The following is a 19,109-nucleotide window of genomic DNA, read 5'->3' as shown; positions in this document are numbered from 1 at the left end:
ACAGCAATAAGAAAGGTAAGGAAAAATAAAAGCATAATAAAGAGAAAGCATAACATCAGGGGGAAGAAATGAGTTAACCCTGTATAACATTGAAGATTGGCGGAGGACAAGGGACCGGGTATGAGTTATATGGGGTTTAAAAGAAAGAAAACAGTCAAGATACACACCAAGAAATTTCACGAGAGTAGCTTGCGGTATAATATCATTCCCATAAGTCAGGATGGTTGGTTCCCCTGCGTCTCTCATACGATAAGGGGTTCTAAAGTGTACAATGGCACTTTTTTGGCTGTTGAGAGTCATACCATTTGACCAGCACCAATCTTTTACTTTATCAAGAAGACCTTGAGCTAGGGAAATGGCAGATGGCAGGTCAACTGCAGCAATGAAGAAGTTACTGTCATCAGCAAAAAGTATAGGGTGCACAAGGGGATGAAGACCATCAACAAGATCATTAATATAAATTAAAAACAAAAGTGGTCCAAGCACAGAGCCCTGTGGGACACCTTTCACAATAGGCAAGGAAGAGGAAGAAGTACCATTAACCGAAACATACTGAGATCTCCCTGAGAGGTAAGACCTAAACCATTCAAGTGGGACTCCATGCACTCCAAATGAAGATAATTTAGACAGAAGAACAGAGTGAACGACCATATCAAATGCCTTTGAAAAGTCAAGAAATAGACCCAAAACACACAAGCCATTGTCAAGATTAACACTCACAAACTCTGTTGCATCTGAAAGTGCATGCAATGTAGAGAAACTGGGACGAAAGCCATACTGATGGTTAGTTATGAGAGAATTACCTGCAGTCGTATTAGTACTAAATACAAATGAAGAGAGTCTACAATACACTACTTTTTCAACAACCTTAGAGATTACAGGAAGGAGAGAAATAGGTCTATAATTTGCAATTAAAGATGAATCACCTTTTTTAAACAAAGGTAAAACATTACCAACCTTAAATAAGTGAGGAAAAACACCAGAAGAAAGAAAGAGGTTAGTTATGTGTGAGATGGGGTTAGAAACAAACTGACCAATTTTTTTAAGAACATTACAGCTCAAACCAAAACCATCAACTGAACGGCTACTTGAAAGCTGAAAAATAATGTTAGAAATTTCGGTATCACTGCATGGAAAAAGGAAAAATGACTTTTCTGCTAAGGGAAAACTACTTACTCTGCTGTAGGGTGGATTAGGAACTGAAGGACGTGAGGTGAAATACGAATTGAAGGCGCTTGCTGAAGAATTTTTGTCCACGAAAGATCCATCAGCTTTCCTGTAGTGACAAGGGGGGACTGTTTGAGTTTCTTGCGGGAAAGAGCTTCATTAACTACAGTCCAAACCTTTCGCAAATTCCCCTTACACTCATCAATTCGACGCGAAAAATATAGCTTTTTGGCTGCACGTACTGAAGAAGTAAGCACATTTTTATAAAGTTTATGCTTCAAAAGATCATCCTGTGTCTTACTTTTACATGCAGCCTTAAACAGAGACGCCTTCATATGTGTAGCATTGATCAGACCTCTAGACATCCATGGACATTTAGGTATGGAATTCCTTGGCCTCTTTCTAAGAGGAAAATGCTTATCCAACAGAGCTCCCATACGACACAAAAATAAACTCGTTGCACAATCAACATCATTAGCTTCAAGAACACTAGACCAATCATTACTCTGAAGACTATGTATTAAATTAGAAATTTCTTTATCTGTAGAAGTTCTAAAAGAAAACTCACCCTGCTCATCCGCAACAATCTCAGTTTGAGGTACAAAAACTGAAACATAAATAGTGAAATGATCAGAAAGATCAGTGAAAACAAGACCAGAAGTAAACTTCAAATTCGAAGAATGAGAAATGAAAATATTGTCTATTAAAGTGGCAGAATTTCTAGTAGGGTCAACAAGAGAAGGAAAAAAAATTGAAGGAAGTAGACCAGCAGAAGAAAGCACATCAAAGAGATGGTCACATTCATCACTTGATCCAATACTTAACATATTACAATTGAAATCTTCCAAAACACAAATACGTTTTTTAGAGAAAGACCCCACACAAGAAAGTTGATCAAGCAAATCACAGAACAAATGTGTTGGAAAACGAGGGGGCTTATAAAACAAACAAACAGTATCACATGCAAACTGGCTTTTCAGATCAATAACAAGAGAATAAACTGACCTACTATTTGACACCACTGATTTAAACATGGATTCAAGGTCAGACCTTCTTCTAAACTCAATATCAGACTTTATAAATAAAGAAATACCTCCTGAGCACTTTGTTACCATTCTGGGGATATGGACAGCAACATAACCATGCATATCATAGGCTGTAAAATTTTCACCATCAGATAACAATGTTTCTGTAAAACCAATTACATCAAAAGGGCAAGAATTATCAGACCAAAACTACGATTTCAGACGATCCCATTGATCTCTTATCCCACGCACATTCAAACAAAATACATTGAAACTACTATTTAAAGACAGTGAGGGTATAATTTTATCACAATAATCAATGGTAGTGTGATAATTACAGCTAGAATTAACTATAGATTCAAGGAGAGGGTCAAGCGTGTGAGTCTCTTGTTTACCAGCCCTAATTGGTTGATCAAATATAACCAAATTAAGAATAGAAGAATTCAAAAGAAAAGAAAAATCACCCATAATTATCACAAATAATAAATATACACATAGAAATATAAGTGGGATGGCACAAATTATCCAAAGTACTGGACCAAAGTATAATGAGACACCAGTTGCTATTACATGAGCTGCAAGTGTGCTGGACTGACAAAAAAAATAATAGAAGTTAGGCTACATGAAGGTGAGAGGATCACAAAAAGCATAATGAGATATCAGTAAAATGAAAGTAGAATCAAAGTATTGGCCCAATTTATAATGTGGGACCAGAAAATTATGTAAGCTGTAACTGACATGAGAAAGAAAAAAAAAAAAAAAAATATAATAGTAGTCAGCCTACCTGAAGGTGATAGGATCACTGACAAATATAAATGCATATTAATGGAATGACACATATTATTCCAAATATTATCCCAGAGTATACTATGGGTATTAGAAAATTATGAGAGCTGCATATATACTGACATGACAAAAATTTGATTGAATTCAGGGTACACAAGGGTGATAGCATCAAAAAATAAGATAAAGAAATATCAATGAGATGGCATATATTATTCAAAATAATGACCAAAAATATAATATGGGACCAGTCAAAATTATGCAAGTTGCATGTGTGCTGACATGAAAAAATTATGATAGAATTCAGGTTACAGGAAGGTGATAGGATCACTAACCCAGATAAGGGAATAATAGTGGCATGGCACATATTCATCAAAATATTGGCCCCAAGTATAACGTGGAACCAGTCAAAATTATATGAGCTGCAATTATGCTGAAATGACAAAAATATGAAAGAAATCAGCCTTCATAAAGGTGATAGGATCACAAACAAAAATAAAAAAAAATAAGTAAATAAATAAATAAATAACAGTGGGGTAACATATATTATTCATAATATTTGCCCAAAATGCAATATAGGAACAGTGAAAATTATATGAGCTGCAAATGTGCTGACATGACAAAAACATTATAAAAGCCAAGCTACATGATGGTGAAAGGATCATAAACAAGCATAAAGAAAAATCAGTGGGAAGGCACATATTATTATAAGTATTAGCACAAACTATAATGTGTGACCACTTGATATTATGGGGGTTACAAGTATAATGACACAAAAAGAATATAATGTAAATCAGACAACGTGAAGGGGACAGAATCACAAACAAACATAAAGAAATATTAGTGGGAAGGGACATATCGTCCAAACTATTGGCACAAAGTGTAATATGGTACCAGTCTAAATTTTGTGAGGACAGTAAAGAATAAAAGAGGAATATTTTAAGAACAGCAAGTAAATCACTAGAGAAACAATGCAATATATTATAAGAAAATAAATCTAAATCCATCACTTTAATTTATCTGCATTTGCAGCACATAAATCAATTTCACTCTGATTATTAAACTTAACCACTCTTCCAGATTGGGTTTTATACAGGATATCACCTTTACTGGACCAGACATTACGTAAGCCAAGCTTTGAATTGGCATATGAAAGAAGTTGTAAGTGTGGTTTTGTAAGTGTCTCAGAAAATAGAATCCCTGATCCTTTCAAATCCTTCTTTTGTCTGAGAAGCAGTTGACGAACTCTTAAGTTGCAAAATTCAACAACTATTGGTCTGGGTTTTGCAGATGGTTTGCCAATTCTTTTGGCTGATACAACATCAGACTGAATAATTGGTATGCCAGGAAATTTCCCAGCACATAGTGACAAGAATTGACTTTCAGTGTTTTCAATGGAGGTCTCCTCTTTCACCCCAAAGACAATAATTTGGTTGCTCAAAGCCTGCTGTTCAAAATGGTCATTTAATCTTACCAGGTTTGACTGGATAGGCTGGAAAGAGTTTTTAAGGTCTATCATGGATGACTCTAAAGTAGCCAATGAAGATTCAACAGAAAATATGCGTCTGTTATAGCTTTCAAGAGTTTTATCCACTAAATTACTAAGATCTAGGTTGAGGCCAGCATACACCTCCTGCTTGATTGCATCCAGCTTATCTGAAGAGATAGTGACATTATGTTGCATGGATGTCTGTTCCTCTTTCATTTTAACCACTGCCTCATCTACCTGGGAAGAGATCTTAGCCAATATAAGGTCATCAAGTAACCCTTTCACTGAAGATTTAAGATTGTCAGGTTGTAGTGAATCTGCTAGCATTTTATGTTTGATTTTTATGCTATTTGTGTGGTTAGTGAGCATGAGTAGTTGCTCTTAAACAGATTCTGATACAAAGAATTGGATGGTGCTGTCAGAACTTAGTGCACGAGGTTGATTGAGTTGACTTTTGATTTTTTATCTGAAGTAAACAACAAAACAGGACCAGGAATAGTCAATGTTCTAAGATAGTTTCGGTATAAGGCAGGATGTAGTCCACAATGAAGTAACAAATTTCAAATACCAAAGCAGGGGATTGTGAAATTTGAAGAATAGAAAGCAATCAGCACAAAACATCAAGCATCAACAGTAGCAGTGGTATAAACCCAAGGATTGGTTACTGTAGTCAAATTACAAGTTAAAATTGGTATAGGTCTCACCTGATGAGTCCCCTCTTACACCCCAGGGGTGGGGGCTGCTATGTGTGCCTGCCTTTACCCACTGGTAGGCAGGTAGAACCAGTACTTCAGGAGGCTTAAAGTGTTGCTGGTTATGCCAGAAAACCTCAAATTCTGATCTGATCTGATTCCCACGTCTTTTCAATTTTCAAATTTTTCGCCAAGTCCCAAGTACCTTCTTACTGTTACACTCTCTTGATGTTTCGCAGCTCCTTTGGAATTTTTTCGTTGAAATGTAAGACTTGGATTAGTTTTATACTGTTGCGTCGTGGCTTACCTTGTCAGTGCTACATTCTGTCATTGTTTCAAAGTTCATTTTAGGATTTTTTCACTGAAATATGACACTTGGAATATTTTCGTAGCGTTGTGTCTTGTCAGCGTTACATTCTGTAGATGTTTCACAGTTCAGTTTGGAATTTTTGTTGAAATTTAATACTTGGAATATTTTTATGGACTTGGAATGATGTTAGAAATGTGGCTGAATATGTCTATTTAAATGTGCAAGGCTGTTAGGGTAATATATCTTAGGTTTAAATGTAGAAAAAATTGCTTTTTTAAAATACAAAATGGATGTCGGAAATCAGGCACTGTCCAAGAGTTGAGGTACCATAGGCACAAGAATACCAAAGGGATAAATTAGATTGTTAATTAAATTGATGAAAGTCCAGATGAAGAGTTATTACCAGATGAAGAGGTATATTATGAAGAGAAATGTTTGAAAAGTTTTTTTTTGGGGGGGGGGGGGGGAGTGAATGGCTGGTGGGGCTGCAATGATAGTGGTATGTCACTGGTGCAGTAATAGTCTGGCAATGTGAGGTGAAATGCTTAGAGTATTAAACAGTAGCAAAGAAAAGGGGGGGGGGGTGACTTCTCTGTTTTCAAAAATATATTGTTTAATTTGATTAATTAAAAAAACTTTTTCCAAAAAATAAGTTTTCAAAGAAAAGTAAAGAACGCCATTAAACAAAAAATGAGCAAAAATAAAATCAAATAATCTACCAAGCGTGAAACTACCACAAATCAGCATCGATAAATAAATGAAACCCAAAACGAACAGAAAATACAATAATTAACCGAGTCAAACTCAAAACGAGCAGAAATTAACATAAGTTGGGCGCAAAACCCCTATGCCTTCCCAAGGCCAGAACAAAATTTGCACTTTACTGAAAAATATAAATGTCTTTACTTTTATAACTTTAATAAATCAAATAATATTTACCTTTTGATTACTAAATATCAGTATATGTATATTAAACTGACAATGCACATTCATTTGTATTTTTTCAGTAAAGTGCAAATTTTATTGTGACCTTGGGAAGGCATAGGGGATTTTGGCCCAACTTATGTTAATTTCTGCTCGTTTTGAGTTTGACTCGGTTAATTATTGTAATTTCTGCACTATTTATTATTAAGGTTTTAAAAGAAGGCGTTGTTGTAGAAACTTCAAAAAAGGCTCATTCGGTTGGAAATTCAAAGGGCTAGTGCCCTTTTTAATAGTCGAAAGTGATTGAAGGGCAGCTATCCCCTCCCCACGCCCATTATTTCCCCGAACACATCCGATCAAAATTTTGAGATAGCCATTTTGTTCAGCGTATTTGATTTCCCGATAGAAAATATGTTTTTGAGGAGGACACTCCCCCAACGCCCTCAGGGCAAGGGTTTTAAGTTATACCCTGGGGGCATATAATGTTTTTAAAGAAGGGGTTGTCGTAGAAACTTCAAAAAAGCTCATTCGATTGGATATTCAAAGGGCTAGTGCCCTTTTTAATAGTTTAAAGGGATTGGAGGGTAACTAGCCCCCCCCCACGCCCATCATTCCCCCAAACACATCCAATAAAAATTATTGGATGTGTTTATACGGAATGAGTAAACACAAATCAAACTCTCCCACAGCATGCGGGATGGCCGAATTCCGTCCGCGGAATGAGTAGACACAGACCAAACTCCCCACAGCGCGCGGGATGGGTGGGAACAAGAATTTATCCCCATTGCGCATTTTGATATTTTTGCTGAAAAATGCCCCTGGGTTGCGTAAGGACGGAGACAAACCGCTCGGTGGACTGAACAGTCCCTTGGAGGTGGCCAGCGAGTTGGCCGGCACCCTACTAGAGGGAGAGCCGCCGCGGGGTAACAATAAATATACACTTGAAAATTACTGCTTTGCGCAACTAAAAAATATATAAATAAAACAGAGGATAAAAGGCAGTGTTGAGCTGGCGACGGAAAAAAAAACTCCCCCCCCCCACAGACGCACCCCTCCCTTGGAGTCCTCTCCCCTCATGTTTCCTTAAATTACGCATGCCATTGTTTATATTTTATCCTTTTTTAAGTCACAATAATGCCTAAAAATTGCATCTATTATCATGGCGCCCTCTGAAAATGAATGCTTGGTGGGGGGGGGGGGGGGGTGGAACCTGTTGTTAGGATACTGTGAAATTCAAAATCCCACTCGAAGACATGGATATTTTCATTAAGAGTCCTTTGTAGATATCTCTTAAAACGCTTTAAATCCATCTCTAATAACACTCCCCCTCCCTCCTACCCCCCTGGGTTGCATGCTAGGATCCATGATTTTCTATAATACACGGTTCTTTTTGTGTAGATTTGGTTTAAACATACCACTAATATCAGTTCACCCGGGGTCTGGTGCCATATGGTGATGGATGGGGGTGATGCCATGGCGGTGTGGAGTGTTTTGTGGGGCACCATGACACGTTTGGGTTGCAAAAACTTATTCACGGGATTTAAAGCATAATTTTTATTAGGAGATGCCTGAAAGATGTCTTGGGGGAGATCTAGCGATGCCATGGGGGTGTTTAATATCATCCACAATTTACAAAGGTGGTAAGCATTGTCATTGACTAGTATACTCTAGAGCTTGTAGATAAGGTGAGAGGTGTTAAATGAATTTTGCGCTAGAGGGGGAGTAAAATCTAACAATACTCCATGAAACGGTGTATTTTGTTAAAAGTCCTTCAAAGAAATCTCTTAATATGGTTTAAATTTATCACTAATATCAGGTCACCCAGGGGGATTGGGTGGGGGGAGGGGTTGGTGACACATGAGTGAAATGCCATGGCAGTGTGGAGTATTTTGTGGGGCATCAAGATTGGCTTGGGTTGGAAAAAACTTGAATCATTAGATTTAAAGACAATATTTTTCAATAGGAAATGCTTGATAAATGTCTTGGTGGAGATGATTTGTTGTCAGGATTGGGGGGGGGGGAAGTCATGTAATGTCATTGTGGGATGAACTAAAGTTTAAAAGTTAGGGTGGAGACATTAAGGAATTTTTCGCATGGAAGAGGTGAAAATCTGACAGGTACTAATAGAAATGGATATTTTCCTTAGCAGCTCTTAATATATCTTAAATTTGCATCTAATATCAACCTTATTAATCCGGTATTGCATGCTAGAGGGGGGCGGATTGTCGCGATAGTGTGAAATCTAAAAACCTACGCAATGAAACGATACATTTTCGCTGTATCGTTATTAATATCTTGAGAGCAAACGCCTCCTGGAGTGTATCCAACTGGGAGAGTAACGCATCATTCTAATGAGTGCCAAAAAATGGGGAATCTTAGCCGTTATGCAAAAGGTTAATTTTAGAATATGGTTTCAGATATAAAATACTGGAAATGACTTCATGGACGAGTTTCTTGGGGAGTTGTACTTTTGGAAGAGAATGGTACCTTTCGAGTCCTGGCGGGGTTAAGAACTATAGAAAAAGAAAAAAATATGAAAGGTGTTTCGACCGAAAAGATTAAACGCCGAAGAAAGAAAATGTCTTGTGGCTTTTGGGCGAAAAAAGTATTACTCGAAAGTCTTGCACAATAATTATTTGAACTTACATAAAGTGCGTGTAGCCATTAAGTTAATGAAAAAAAAACTCTTTGTGGTTTTCGGGGGCGAAAAAAAGTATTACTTAGCAGAGATGTACAATAATTACGTAAGGTGTGTGCTCTCGTTACGTTATAAGCGGGGATCCCCCCCCCCATGGGTTCCTGTCGCAAAGTACATATTTGTCCGTTTGAAACAGGGTAAGTCGTATGACGTCATTGGAGTCCAAGTGTGTTCCTTGCCAAGTGTGTTCCCTTCAATAGAACTGGTGACTGCGTTTTGTAGGTGCGTTGGGTTAAGAGCTCCCCCTGTTAAATGAACTTATTTATTATCCCGACCAAATTCCAGGTAATTGAAACACCTGGGAATATCACCTAGAAATAGGGCATGCGCTTGGAATCTTGCCATGGCTGTCACAGAAAAACAAAAGGATGTGTCACATGAAGTCAGAGGATTTCTCCTTGAAAAACAAAGGGGTGTGTCACAGGAATGCACGGGGGTGTGTATCATGACGTCAGAGGGCATTTCACAGAAAAACAAAGGGGCTTCTCATGGGAATTTTGTCAGGGGTGAGAATCATGCCAAGGGTGGAAATCTTGCCTAGAAACAGGGCTCCGGTAACAACAGCTGACCGCATTGTACAGGTGCGAGGGTGTGTCGCGTGACGTCAGAGGGTATGTCATAGAAATCCTATGGGAAAAGGGAGGGCATGACTTTGAAATCCTATGGGAAAAGGGAGTGCATGACTTTGAAAGCAAAGATGGGATAATATTATTAGTAAAGACAATGGGGGCCTTGAAGATTTTAAAAGTAGAATTGTCAAGGCTCAGGGTGTTTTTTTCACAGTTGAAAAAAGTTTGAAAGAATAGGAAAATAAGTCTGCGAACCAAAATTAAAATATTGAAAGTTACAGTGATGACAGTGGTCAAATTTGGTTCTGAAGCTTGAGCACTGCAAAAAACAGAGGAAGGTTTGCTAGATGTTTTCCAGAGATTTTACCAGACTAATTGACCGTATTTCAAACATTAGGCTCTACCCAAAATGTGGTTTGATCCCGATTTCTAGGGCTATAATGAAAGTTAGGTTGAAATGTATAGGGCACGTTTTTTGGATAGAGGATGACAGATTGCCAAATCTGGCGTTTTTGGCTAACCGTATAGGGCTAAATGGAAATCAGCTCGGCCGTGGCAAGATCGGTAGGATTTCATATGAGTAGGATTTTGTTTGTGCAGAAGGAGCAGCATTATGATGAAAATATTGTCTTTTGATTAGTTTAACACCTCCCACAACAAAATTTGTGAGTTTCAAGTTCACGCACCAATCTGTTCCTAAGATACTACTGATGTCACAGTAAGATATTACTTTTGACAACCTGTGTATGGCGTGTTTTGGTTTAGTTCCCCTTCCCCCTCAGTAATTCCTGAAAGTTTCACCTTCATGCCCTTAGGCATAGTTGCAGTTGAATGAGTCTAAGAAAATAATGGACGCTAGAAGATGGTTGCCCTCCAGTCACTATTGACTCATGAAAGGGTAATAGAACTTTCAATTTTAATAAAAATCGTATATGCCCCCAGAGTATAACTTACAACCCTTGTCCTCAGACCTTGGGTGTTTTGTTAACCCTAGAGCCATTGTTATATGAAATTTGGACTGTTTTGAACAAATGCATATCTCAAAATTTCTATTGGATGTATTTTGGGAAAATAGGGCGTGGGGTGGGGAGGCTACTTATTTGTCAATCCATTTTTGTCTTTTATTTCCCGACCCTTTAAAGGGGAACTGGAACTTTCAATTCAAATTCAAATGAGCCTTCAAAGTTTATACGACCACCCCTTTTATAAGAACCTTATATGCCCCAAGGGCATAACTTAAAACCGTTGCCCTCAGGCTTTGAGGGTTTGTGTCAACCGTGGAGGCATTGTTGTATGATCGTTTGACTAATTTGAACAAATTGCTATATCAGAAATTCAATCGGATATATTTGGAAAAAAGAGGGCGTGAGGGAGGGGGGCGGGGGCTAGTCGTCCTTTAATTAATTTTGACTCTTAATAAGGGCAATAAAACTTTTAATTTTCTATCAAATGAACTCCTTCTGAAATTTTTCCGATAAATCCTTCAGTACGAAGTGCCTAGGTGAAAAAAATACATTGTGCTCACATCGCTCTTTACTTTGGCAGCGCTATTGCGCTACCTATAACAATCAATTTTGTAACGATATCAGCTATATTCAACACTGTTTCTATTTAGGGCCATGCTCTGTTAGCTGTTTGTGTTATTTCTCTTTGCTCTGTTTAAGTTCTATAGAATAAGACTGCTCACTACCTTTGTTTATTTTACAGCTATAGCATTGTTATGTGCTACAACATTTTCAATGAGTTTCCCATCAAAAACTTTGCTGAGTATCCAGTTTTGGTTGTACAAGATATAATACTGATTGCAATGATGCTTTATTACTCGAAGAAATATGGAATCACATTTTTTGCCTTTTTGGGAGCGTATAATGCTATTGTTTATGCTGTCGCTGGAGGTCTGACGCCCAAGTTTGTGGTTACTTTCTTAATGGTAAGCAGCAAGATGTAAAACAAATAGAATACTATTCAGGTACTATCAGCAAAGACTCAATAAAAATTATTCCAAACACAAACAAAAAACCCTAAGTTACTTTACCGACAGAGTCTTAAGCTAAGGCTGAGTTATCTATAGTATTTGGTCATATTTTGACACATTTTTCTATTAAGAGTAATAAGATGGTGCCCAGTAAATGATTGAGGTTAAATTTTATGATTAATCATGGTTGAGCACACAGTAAAGTATAATAGAAAAAAACGATATTGCTATAATGATTATTTTTATATTTCTTATAATATTCGGTTGTGCTGAGAGTCATAAAAAGAACACAAAAACTGATCTGGAAACTATCAAATGAAGCGTCATTTAATTAGTGACAAGCTAGTAGTCATCAGCAATTGTTTCATAATTATTTATGTATTTATGAGCTAAAAATTTGATTGTTTTAATCGTTGTAGGTTACCAACATTCAGTAACCATGTGCTCGCTGAGTGGTGCAAAAGCGTGCCAAAACTTGGAAACATTCTATGATATTTCCGGGGTTTGTTTGTATTTTTTTTGTAGTAATTTGTTTTGAAAGTAGATATATGGATTTTTAGACTCTGATACTTTTCACGGTTATTCTTTTTTTTTCGTTATTTCCTTCGTTTCCTTTTTTTACTGTTTTGTTTTAAATAAAATTATTTTTTTACGAATTGTTAAACAAAATCAACTCGCTACCTGATAAAGTTTACACGTGTTTATGTGTTGTTGTTTTTTTCTTTTATTCCTTAAGTAATCTTTCTAAGTAAAAATATCCCTTATCGGGAATCGAACTCTGGCTAACTGGGTTAGAGCCAGCTATCCTAACCAGTAGATCATGTAGGATATATTAAAATATCTGATTAATGAAGTTTATGTTAAAGAACGAACTATAGCCAATAGTAACTCCGAAGTTATCGGGGTACTAGATTTTGACAAGGGATTACAACAATACAAAAACCTTAAAAAAGAAAAACAAAAGTTTGAAGCTTAGTAGATATCGTAGTTAGAAATCGGATTTGATTGATTAATCAAAAATCTTTGAACAGGCATCAGAATGAAAAGACATTAAATTCCGTAAAGAGAAAAAACTGGTAATTGCAAAAATATTTGTACATATTTTAACAAGAAATTACAACAAATCAAAAACCTTAAAAAAGAAAACCAAAAGTTGAATCTTAGTAGATATTGTTGTTAGAAATCAAACTTGTTTTAATAATCAAATATCTTTGAAAAGACTTCATCATGAAAAGACAACAAATTGTCTGCGTTTTTGCCAGGTTGCAACGGTAGCTAGCAACCTATTAAGAGCCGAACACACACCATAATAAAAACTAAAATAACCCATAAATCCTAAAATTAAAGTTAGATCAAAGCAAGAAGTTTACTATTAGAACCGCCCTTTCTAAAACCCTCTATAGAAATTTTACCGTATCTTGGCTTGAACAACAAGAAAATTATATTTGGCTTGAAAATCAAAAAAAGTGGCTGAAACCACGATATTCTGCTTATACGGCATCTTTTTTTCTTTCGGTTTTTTTCCTCCTCGGCTATCTAGGCACTGAAAAATCATAGAGAGCATTATAATGGCTCATTTTAAAAGAAATTGCTACATCTAGTGCTTTTTGTAATTAAAAATCAAAACAGTTTTTAAAATAGTCAGTAAACAAGGCAATACCGCTCTACCCCTCTGTCTTGTATGTGGACTTTTTTTGGTGAAGGAACTTTGTATTGTTTGTATGCGGGATCCTGGTCACGTGAGGTGTTTTTTTTTAAATATGCTATCAAAATTGGATTATCTCTTGAAAGGTGGAATCCCCTTGCCCTGTGTAGGTGGGAGATTTATGAATGTGTATGGGAGGATGGCTTCTGGTAGAGAATCATAAAAGGAAACAAAAAATATTTCTGTAGGTCTTTTATAAGACTTGCATTTTAGATCATAAGTCAAATATTGAATTACACGATGACAGGCATTTTTAAATGAAAGATATGGGGGAAACAATCCCTAGTTTTCTTTGCGGCGTGCAGGATTGAACCTGAAATCCCCAGATCGGTAGGAACGGTTTGCTTCACTATACCACCAAGGGTAATTAGTAGTATTATTTTAAAAGTTTATGTTAATTTGGAGAATCATAAATTCCTATCTTTAATCACTTCAAGTTTTCCAGGCAAAGGCTGTCCAGCCCCCAGGGCAAGGGCTGTAAATTACGCAAGTTGTCCTTTGTTAACATATTCTTACGAAAAACTGTATTTTCATGCACAAGATTAATGAATGACATTATTATCTTAGGTTGTAATCATATATTGCGTAAAAATAAATGCGATGTTATAATGTTCGCTATAATTACATCAGTACAGAGTCGCTAATGTTAATGCAAACTGCAAAAACATTTATGGTGTCGGAGCATTATACCAAAAGATGATCAACAGAAGTAGAAACTATTGCATATATTGGACTTAGTTAGCTGCCTGAATCTTTGAGGTTCGGCTATTACTATTACAAAGAAGAAAAACCGTAGGCTTTTTTCTGTTTTCTTATCTAAAGGTGTGTTGAATCATCTTCTGTATAATGAATGATTCCTTATAATACTTCAGTTACTATTGGCTACAGTTCGTTCTTTAATGTAATTTTAGTATAAGTTTTGGCTATAATTCGTTTTGGCCGCAGTATTTTGGCTACAGTATTTGGCTACAGTACTATTGGCTACAGTTCGTTCTTTAATGTAATTTTAGTCAAAGTATAATGATTCCTTATAATACTTCAGTTACTATTGGCTACAGTTCGTCCTTTAATGTAATTTTGGTATAAGTTTTAGTATAAGTAACATAAGTTGGGCGCAAAACCCGTATGCCTTCCCAAGGCCAGAAAAAAATTTGCACTTTTCTGAAAAAGATATAAATGTTTTCACTTTTATAGTTTTAATAAATCAAATAATATTAACATTTTGGTTACTAAATATCAGTATGTGTATATTAAACTGACAATGCAAATTAATTTTTTTTAAGTAAAGTGTAAATTTTGTTCTGGCCTTGGGAAGGCATAGGGGTTTTGCGACCGACTTATGTTAATTTCTGCTAGTTTTGAGGCTGACTCGGCTATTTATTGTAATCTCTGTTCGTTTTGGGTTTCACTTATTTATTGATGCTGATTTGTAGTTGTTTCGTGCTTGGTAGATTATTTGATTTTATTTTTGCTCATTTTTTGTTTAATGGAGTTCTTTACTTTTATTTGAAAAACTTATTTTGCGGGAAAAGTTTTTTAAATTAATTTTTGTTCGTTTTATATTGACATAGTCTTTTCAGGGAAAAAGAAAATAACACTTCAAATTTTTTGTTTTTTTAAGACTTTATAGTTTGGCCTGCTATTTGTATGCTGGAGAAAATTGTTCAGCAATTTTTAAACAACATACACCCTTTTAAAAATCTGTACACAAATAGTACTGTTTAATTTAGTTTAATACCTCCTCTAGTTGACCTGAAATAGAAAACTTGATGCCATTCGCAAAAAAATCTGTTTACTTTCTTTGATATCTTGGATACACTTACGCTATTTTGATTTGGTTAAATTTTAAGAGCAGAAGTAGCCCCAAAAGTTTGAACATAATACCCTCAGTCGTTCTTGGGATACTGCTGAGATGCCTTATTGGGAATTAGCATTAACACAGTGAATTTTGATTTAATCTTAAGGCAACATTTAGTATTTAAACATAAAGGGCAAATGGGAAGGCGGGCGTGGGAGGGTGGAAGTGGAAGGGGGATTAGTTGCCCTCCAATTACTTTTGACTATTAAAAAGGGCATCAGCCCTTTCTATTTTCAATCGAATGAGCCCCTTTTGAAGTTCCCACGACAACTCCTTCAATGCGAAGGGCCCTGGTCTAAACAACAACAACAGCACAAAATATCACTAATCACTTTCAACTATTAAAAAAGGCAGTAGCCCTTTGAATTTCAAATCGAATGAGCCCTTTTTTGAAGTTTCTGAGACAACGTCCTCTATAAAAACCTTATATGCCCCCAAGGCATAACTTAACACCCTTGCCCTGAGGGCTGTAGGGGAGTATCCTCCTCAAAAACATATTTTCTCTCTGGAAATCAACTATGCTGAACAAAATGGCTATCTCAAAATTTTAATTGGATGTGTTTTGGGGAATGATGGGCGTGGGGGGGGGAAACTAGTTGACCTCCAATCACTTTCGACTATTAAAAACGGCACTAGCCCTTTGAATTTCCAATCAAATGAGCCTTTTTTGAAAATTCTACGACAACACCTTCTGTAAAAAACCTTATATGCCCCCAGGGCATAACTTAAAACCTTTGCCCTGATGGTTGCGAGGGAGTGTCCTCCTCAAAAACCTATTTTCTATCATGAAATCAACTAGGCTGAACAAAATGGCTATCTCAAAATTTTCATTGGATGTGTTTGGGGGAATGATGGGCGTTGTTGGGGGCTAGGTGCCCTCCTATCACTTTCGACTATTAAAAAGGGCACTAGCCTTTTGAATTTCCAATCGAATGAGCCCCTTTTAAAGTTTCTACGGCAACGCCTTCTATAAAAACCTTATATGCCCCCAGGGCATAACTCAAAACCCTTGCCCTGAGGGTTTTGGGGGATTGTCCTTCTCAAAAATATATTTTCTATCTAGAAAACAACTATGCTGAACAAAATGGCTATCTCAAAATTTTGATTGGATGTGTTTGGGGAAATGATGGACGTGGGGGGGCTAGTTGCCCTCCAATGACTTTTGACTATTAAAAAGGGCACTAGCCCTTTGAATTTCCAATCAAATGAGCCTGTTTTGAAGTTTCTACAACAACGCCTTCTATAAAAACCTTATATGCCCCCAGGGGCATATAACAAACATATTTTCTAGTTGGAAATCAACTACGCTCAACAAACGGGCTAGCAAAAACTTTTGATTGGAGTGGTTGGGGTGAAGGCTGGGCTGGGGGGGGGGGCTTGTTGCCCTCCAATCACTTTCGACTATTAAAAAGGGTACTAGCCCTTTGAATTTCCAATCGAATGAGCCCTTTTCGAAGTTTCTACGACAACTCCTTCGATACGAAGTACCCGGGTATGGAGAAAAAAAAACACAGTGTGCCCACATCGTTCTTTACTTAGGCAGCGCTAGCGCGCTGCCTATGATTTTCTTGAAACCTGGATCACAAGACAACTTAGTAGCCATCTATATGTGTGCTCGAGCTTTATTCCTTTCGGCGGCCTCTTTGTTTCTTTTAAATAGACTTTTCTGATATATTCTCTGATATTTCAGGGGTCTGTTTGTATTTTTTTATAGTAATTTGTTCTTAAAGTAGATATTTGGATTTTTCGACTCTGATACTTTTCACTGTTATTCTTTCCTTTTTTTCGTTATTTCCTTCTTTGCCTTTTTTTAATGTTTTCCTTAAGAAATCTTCAAAAGTAAAAATATCCCATAGCGGGAATCAAACTCAGGCTAACTGGGTGAGAGCCAGCTATCCTAACCATTAGACCATGTAGGATATATTAAGATATCTGATTAATGAAATATAATTTAAAGAATGAACTATAGCCGATAGTAACTCCGAAGTTATCGGGATGCTAAATTTTGATAAGGGACTTAGTTAGCTGCCTAATTCTTTGAGGTTCGTCTCTTTCTATCACAAAGAAGAAAAACCGTAGGCTTTTTCCTGTTTTCTTATCTAAAGATGTGTTGAATCAACCTATGTATAATGATTCCTTTTAATACTTCAGTTACTATAATACATATATGATATATTCGCTTATATTTCCGGGGTTTGTATGCATTTTTTGTAGTAGTTTGTTCTTAAAGTAGATATTTGGATTTTTCGACTCTTGACACTTTTCACTGTAATTCTTTCTTTTTTTCGTTATATCCTCCTTTTCCTTTTTTTACTGTTTTTTTAAATAAAACTATTTTTTTACGAATTGTTAAATAAAATCAACTCGCTACCTGATAAAGTTTACTCGTATTTATGTAATGTTTTTTTCTTTTATTCCTTAAGAAATCTTCATAGGTAAAATAGCTGGCTTCATAGGAGCCAGCTATCCTAACCATTAGACCATGTAGGATTATCTAAATATCTGATTAATGAAGTTTATGTGAAAGAACGAAATATAGGCAATAGTAACTCCGAAGTTACTTTCGGCGGCCGTTTTATTTATTTTAGATAGACTTTTCATATATATTTTCTGATATTTCCGGGGTTTGTTTGTATTTTTTTTGTTTTAATTTGTTTTTAAAGTAGATATTTGGATTTTTCGACTCTGATACTTTTCACGGATATTCTTTCTTTTTTTTCGTTATTTACTTCTTTTCCTTTCTTTACTGTTTTTTTTTTAAATAAAATTATTTTTTTATGAATTGTTGAATAAAATCAACTCGCTACCTGATAAAGTTTACACGTGTTTATTTGTTTTTTTTTTCTTTTATTCCTTAAGAAATCTTCATAAGTAAAAATATCCCTGATCGGGAATTGAACCCAGGCTAACTGGGTGAGAGCCAGTTATCCTAACCATTAGACCTTGTAGGATATATTAAAATATCCGATTAATGAAGTTTATGTTAAAGAACGAACTATAGCCAATAGTAACTCCGAAGTTATCGGGGTACTAGATTTTGACAAGGCATTACAGCAATACAAAAACCTTAAAAAAGAAAAACAAAAGTTTGAAGCTTAGTACATATCGTTGTTAGAAATCGGATTAGCTTCAATAATCAAATATCTTTGAACAGACTTTAGCATGAAAAGACATTAAATTGCGTAAAGAGAAAAAAACTGGTAATTGCAAAAATATTTGTATATATTTTAACAAGAGATTCCAACAAATCAAAATCCTTAGAAAAGAAAACCAATAGTTTGAAGCTTAGTAGATATCGTTGTTAGAAATCAGACTTATAATAATCAAATGTCTTTGAAAAGACTTCAGCATGAAAAGACAGCAAATTGTGTACGGTTTTTCCAGGTTGCAGCGGTAACTAGCAATCTTGTAAGAGACGAACATTCACCATAATAAAAATTAAAATAAACCATAACTTCTAAAATTAGAGTTAGATCAAAGCAAGAATTACGCTCTTAGAACCGCCTTTTCCAAAACCCCTATATAGAAATTTTACCTTCTCTTGGCTTGAACAACAATAAAATCATATTTGGCTTGAGAATCAAGAAAAGCGGCTGCAACCACGATATTCTGCTTATGCTGCATCTTTATTTCTTTCCGTTTTTTTCCTCCTCAGCTAGCTGGGCACTGAAAAATCATAGAGAGCTGTATAATGGCTCATTTTAAAGGAAATTGCTACATCTAGTGTTTTTTGTAATTAAAAATAAAATGCTTTTTAAAATAGTCAGTGAACAAGGGAATACTTCTCAATACCTCTGTCTTGTATGTGGACTTTTTTGGTGAAGGAACTTTATATTGTTGGGATGCGGGATCCTGGTCACGAGAGTTTTTTTTTTGAATTTGCTATCATAAGTGGATTGCCTCTTGAAGGGTGA

General features: G+C 36.0%; 1 protein-coding gene across 1 annotated transcript in view; it reads left to right on the top strand.

Moving 5' to 3' along the window:
• LOC148946267 (solute carrier family 66 member 3) overlaps positions 1 to 19,109 on the top strand; it is a 125,257-nt gene that overhangs the window by 33,995 nt on the left and 72,153 nt on the right. Inside the window, exon 2 of the mRNA XM_089098342.1 lies at positions 11,365 to 11,587. Within this exon, the coding sequence (XP_088954468.1) occupies positions 11,365 to 11,587 (223 nt within the window). The remainder of the gene's footprint in view (positions 1 to 11,364; positions 11,588 to 19,109) is intronic.

Source organism: Artemia sp. Qi Xiang Cuo, chromosome 12 (assembly GCF_049724085.1).
Source record: "Artemia sp. Qi Xiang Cuo chromosome 12, ASM4972408v1, whole genome shotgun sequence".
NCBI classification, from domain to species: domain Eukaryota; kingdom Metazoa; phylum Arthropoda; class Branchiopoda; order Anostraca; family Artemiidae; genus Artemia; species Artemia sp. Qi Xiang Cuo.
This window is presented reverse-complemented; position numbering and strand designations above follow the sequence as displayed.